Raw genomic sequence first — 5,000 nt, 5'->3', positions numbered from 1 at the left:
AGCTTATCGATATGGTATTATAGACATTACATATATTTTAATGTAGAACAGAACCCTCTGGACTTGAATTGTGCCCACTATACTTTCCAGAGTTCTACAGCTTTTTCCACAGCTTTTTATGAAAGTATCATTAAAGTGCTATAGGCTTTTTTTCCCCTTTGAATGGCCCTCATGAGTCAATGGTGCATGGTAGAATTAGACCTGCCACTGTGTTAAACAGTGTTCACTTCAACTGGTTTACCCTCGGGGACATTTTTTTTTTTTTGCGATCTATTTTATACTGGACCATGGAGCATATCTTGCTATTTTATATTACATTATTACATTACATTACATTGCATTTGGCAGACGCTTTATAACCAAAGCGACTTACAAACGAGGACATAATCATAGCCAACATAACTATCACTATTTTTTTTAATTTTTTTTTGTAAAGTAGAGTTCACACACACACACACAAATACACATCATGTCAAGAGTCTGGCCTAAGGCTAGGGCAGCTCAAGCATTAATCTAGTAGATAGTCACGAAAGAGGAGAGTTTTTACTTGCTTGATAGTGAAATGTCCTGCCAAAATTGTTCTAAAAAAGTTGCCAACCTGTGTCTCTGCCAAGCTGTCAAAGCACCTTGGGCTACATAAATGGATGAACTGTGCTATACAAAAACTGTACAATGTTACTACACGTTTTGTAGTTAGAGTGTTCACTTTTTTTCAGTGTTACATGTGTTATTATGAGATGTGAATATTTAAAAATGTTTATAATGTTGTCCTTCCCCTGTCGGTCAATTAATCAGAGAATGATGGTGTGAGAGTGTTGTAATGTAGACTCACGGTGTGGCTTCTCTTCTCTTCTCTTCCTGCAGCGGTTATTGGCATCGCACTGCAGGGGATGGACCGCGAGGTGCGGGATGAGTACCAGGTGAGGAACACACACACACACACACACACACACACACACACACACACACACACACACACACACACACACACACACACACACACACACACACACACACACACACACACACGAAGAGCAAGCCCCTTCACCCAGCACGCACACACACACACACACACACACACACACACACACACACACACACACACACACACACACACACACACACACACACACACACACACACACACACAATATGGTGTCGTTTATGATTCCATCAGATGAACTTGCCCCTCCCCCACCCCCCAACCATTATTCCCATATATGTATAGTATGTTTAATATCTTGACTACATGCTTTTGGGCGCGGATATTGGGCTGCTACAAAAGCCATATGGATAGGTACAGCCAGGGCTCGAGTTGTAGGGGGATGAGGGGGGATGTCATCCTGTTGAGAAACACTGTGCTATGCTGTATGAATAAAATAACACTTGCCTGACCTTGCCATGGTGGCTTGTATAGAGTGTGCCATACAAAAAAATATGACTAAAACGGGGCCTTAGCTTACAGTATACTATGCCTTGAATTTACAGGTGGTGATCCAGGCGAAGGATATGGGAGGTCACATGGGGGGACTGTCGGGAACCACCACCGTCACCGTTAAGCTCACCGACATCAACGACAACCCTCCCAAGTTCCCCAAGAGTGAGTGATGATTTCTCCTTGTTTCTTTTTGACAATGCTTGACTGTTTGACACGTGTTGCTCTCTGTGTGCTGCCTGGCTCTTGCTCGAACTCTAGCTCCGTGCAGCTTTTTGAGCTCCACTGCTAGGTCTTGGAGCATGTAGCAGGATTCCATTTCTGCACTCAAAAAAAACCAAAAAAGAACAGAGCATTTATTACTTCAATATCAACAAATTCCTTCAAAAACATTTTCTGTTGATCTCTAAAGCGTCAATATTGTATATAATATGTCCTGTGACTTCTCAAAGCAAGCTACCATTGATATTGAAGCAATAAATGCTCGGCTTTATTTTTTGACGGCAGAAATGGAATCCTGCTACATGCTCCCAGAGCTCTGTGTGTGTTGAGCGCAACGAGGGGGCTCCAGAGGGCAAACACACAGAGGTCTGGTAGGAGCCAGGCTACTCTGTGTGTGAAACATTTTCAAATGCTACACACATACACATATTTGAATTTTGAATTTTGAATATGTGGTGCAGCTGTGGCCTAATGGTTAGAGAAGTGGTTTTATGATTGCAGGGATTACCTCTCCCTACATCTCCATCCATGGCTGAAGTGCCTTTGAGTGAGCAAGGTAGCCAACCTCACATTGCTCCAGGGACTGTAACCATTGTTCTGTAAATAACTGTAAGTCACTCACTTTGGATAAAAGTGACAGCTAAGCAATTTTCTATATGACCATTCCATTTTGACCCTTTTTTTTGGCGCACCACTGTCGGTCCGTGGGTCAGATGGAAATCGGTTTGTTGTTTCGATATGATGGAGGTCTGTTATTAGTCCTCAAGTCATTTTATTCTAATTGGAAAAATATAGACATACATTTCATAATATACTTAGGTCTTATTCAATTATTCAATACTGCATCTTGTCTTCATTTGTGGACTGGCAATGGATTTTTTGGACTGGCTGTGGACAGTTCTGTGACCCACCCAGGACCCCTCCGCAACCTACTTTTGGGTCCTGACCCACCCGTTATGAAACACTGATGTCATATGATGTAATATAATGTAATGCAGCGGTTCTCAACCTTTTCTGAACAAACACTCCCTTGGCCTCATCATAATCCACCCAATGCCCCCATGACCTCATCATAAGCCTGACAACGCCCCCCTTAGTATTGAAAAAATAAATGGACTAATGCCTCCCAATGGCAACTAAGCACCGCCCTCTCTCAGCTGTGTCCTTCTCAACGCCCGCCTAAAGCTCCCCAAACGCACCCTGGGGGGCTGTACCGCCCCAGTTCAGAAACACTAATGTAATGTCATGTAATGTCATGTCATGAATAATAATATTCATGTTCTTCCCTCTCCTGCAGACTTCTATGACTTTATATTCTCGGAGAGCCTGGGCGTCGGCAAGGCGGGAGGGAGAGTGAAGGCGCTGGACAAAGATATCGGGGAGAACGCCAGGTGCATGTACAGCATCATCTCTGGCAACGAGAGAGGAATCTTCGAGATGAGCACGGACAGTCAGACCCAGGAAGGACTTATCATGCTGAAGAAGGTACAGACCCAATGATGCGTCTACAGTACAGCTATTTCCAGTCATTTCTATGCAGTCAGAATCAGTAAACTGTACACAGTCATAGGAAATGATTTCTATTTAACCAGGCTCATCGATCTAATCTACACAGTCAGATCAAGTCGCTTCCACTGTATAAAGTCAGATCAGGTACATTCCAAACAGTCAGACCCAGTAAACTCAGAATGATGTTATTATAGTATTACTAAAAAGATGAATATATATAATATATAATATGAATATAATAAATGATACTCTACTCTTCTAATATAGGTAACTAATGCCTGAGCTGTTAGAATGTAAAAGAGTAGGTTTCAGTCCCATATCCCATGGTTAATGTGTCCTTTAGCATGGCATCAAACCCCATATTGTTGCTTAACAGGTCTCTAAAGTTACACCCGCTAAAGTGGCCAAATGATGTTGAAAATTCAGTTTGGCTGATAAACCTGAAGACTTACTAGCCACTTTGAATGATAGTGAGTGTGGCTAGTAAATAGCATTTAGTAGCCAAATTGCTGTTGCTATAGTGATGAAAAAGAGTGTATTGTGCAGACTGAAACCAATACCCTGGATATTCTGTATGGAAAACACTTGAAAGTCACATTGGATAAAAGTGTCAGCTGCAAAGAAATGCAGCACAATTTAAAATAAGGTGATCAGTCAGACGCAGGGAGGGTTTTGAACAATACACAGTGCTGTCCACACTTCAGTGTGTGTGTGTGTGTGTGTGTGTGTGTGTGTGTGTGTGTGTGTGTGTGTGTGTGTGTGTGTGTGTGTGTGTGTGTGTGTGTGTGTGTGTGTGTGTGTGTGTGTGTGTGTGTGTGTGTGTGTGTGCATATGTATATGTCATTAAAGCAAGGATAGCGCTCTCCACATTTCGCCTCCTGACTGTCAACACCTTCCGCCCACAGACATGCAGGCGCTTACAGAAATGCCTGTTGATGATTAAAAATACCATGACTGACGGATGGCTAAAAGGAGTTGGGAACGTCGCACTGCTGCATTTGTCTGTGACAAAAGGACATCTGAGACTGATTCTAACAGAAAATTACACTCAGACCTGTGTAATCTACAAATACACCACAAATGTTTCTAGCTTCATAATCATTATTTTTTACAGTAACTCACAGTTTTGTATGATTGGGTTTACATTTTAATTGATTGATTTGAACACCAAATTGATTGTTTTGAACACATGCCCACAATAATTAGAAGTTCTGCATTTTGAAGACATGTGCTCAAAACAATATGTTGAAGTTGTAGAATCTGTGGACTTGTGTTCAAAACAATCAAGTTGTGATCAAAACAATTAATTAAAATGGTAATTAGCAGAGTGGATAAATAGCAAACATAGCTAGTTAGTGCGACAACATTACAATGAAGGGAGGAAAATGATAACAAAAACAACAGTATCAACAGCATGTCCCTCATCTAGGGTATGTTCGACCCCTATTTTTTATGGCGTGCATTTCCTCATCTAGGGTATGTTCAACCTCTATTTTTTATGGCGTGCATCTCAAGGTTACCTTTTGCAAATTGCAATATCGCTTCGGTGGCCAGGGCTGTATTGCACTGGAGTCGTTCAGAGGGGGGAGCGAGTCCGGCTCTTGGCTTCAGACGCAAATGAAGCGGTTTGATGGGGAGTTGGTGAGAACTGTATTAACTCTCCCCTTGAAGACGTACGCTGGGCTGGAAGAACTTCAGCTGCAAATTGGTGCTTAGTAACAAAAGCCAGCCTTTTCAGAAGCCAGCGCAAATGTACCCCGCGACTTACCTGTGCTCCACACACTCGTGCGCACACTCTCACACACACATGTGCACACACACACACACACTCACA

The 5,000-nt window shown here is 42.4% G+C and overlaps 1 protein-coding gene across 1 annotated transcript in view; it reads left to right on the top strand.

The window, feature by feature from the left end:
- The window catches only part of cdh8 (cadherin 8), a 252,019-nt gene that overhangs the window by 179,956 nt on the left and 67,063 nt on the right, over nucleotides 1-5,000 (top strand). The window contains exons 3-5 of the mRNA XM_063188964.1: nucleotides 865-920; nucleotides 1,489-1,600; nucleotides 2,955-3,142. Coding sequence (XP_063045034.1) covers nucleotides 865-920; nucleotides 1,489-1,600; nucleotides 2,955-3,142 — 356 coding nt within the window. The remainder of the gene's footprint in view (nucleotides 1-864; nucleotides 921-1,488; nucleotides 1,601-2,954; nucleotides 3,143-5,000) is intronic.

The sequence above is a fragment of the Engraulis encrasicolus genome, chromosome 22 (genome assembly GCF_034702125.1).
Source record: "Engraulis encrasicolus isolate BLACKSEA-1 chromosome 22, IST_EnEncr_1.0, whole genome shotgun sequence".
NCBI classification, from domain to species: Eukaryota; Metazoa; Chordata; class Actinopteri; order Clupeiformes; family Engraulidae; genus Engraulis; species Engraulis encrasicolus.
This window is presented reverse-complemented; position numbering and strand designations above follow the sequence as displayed.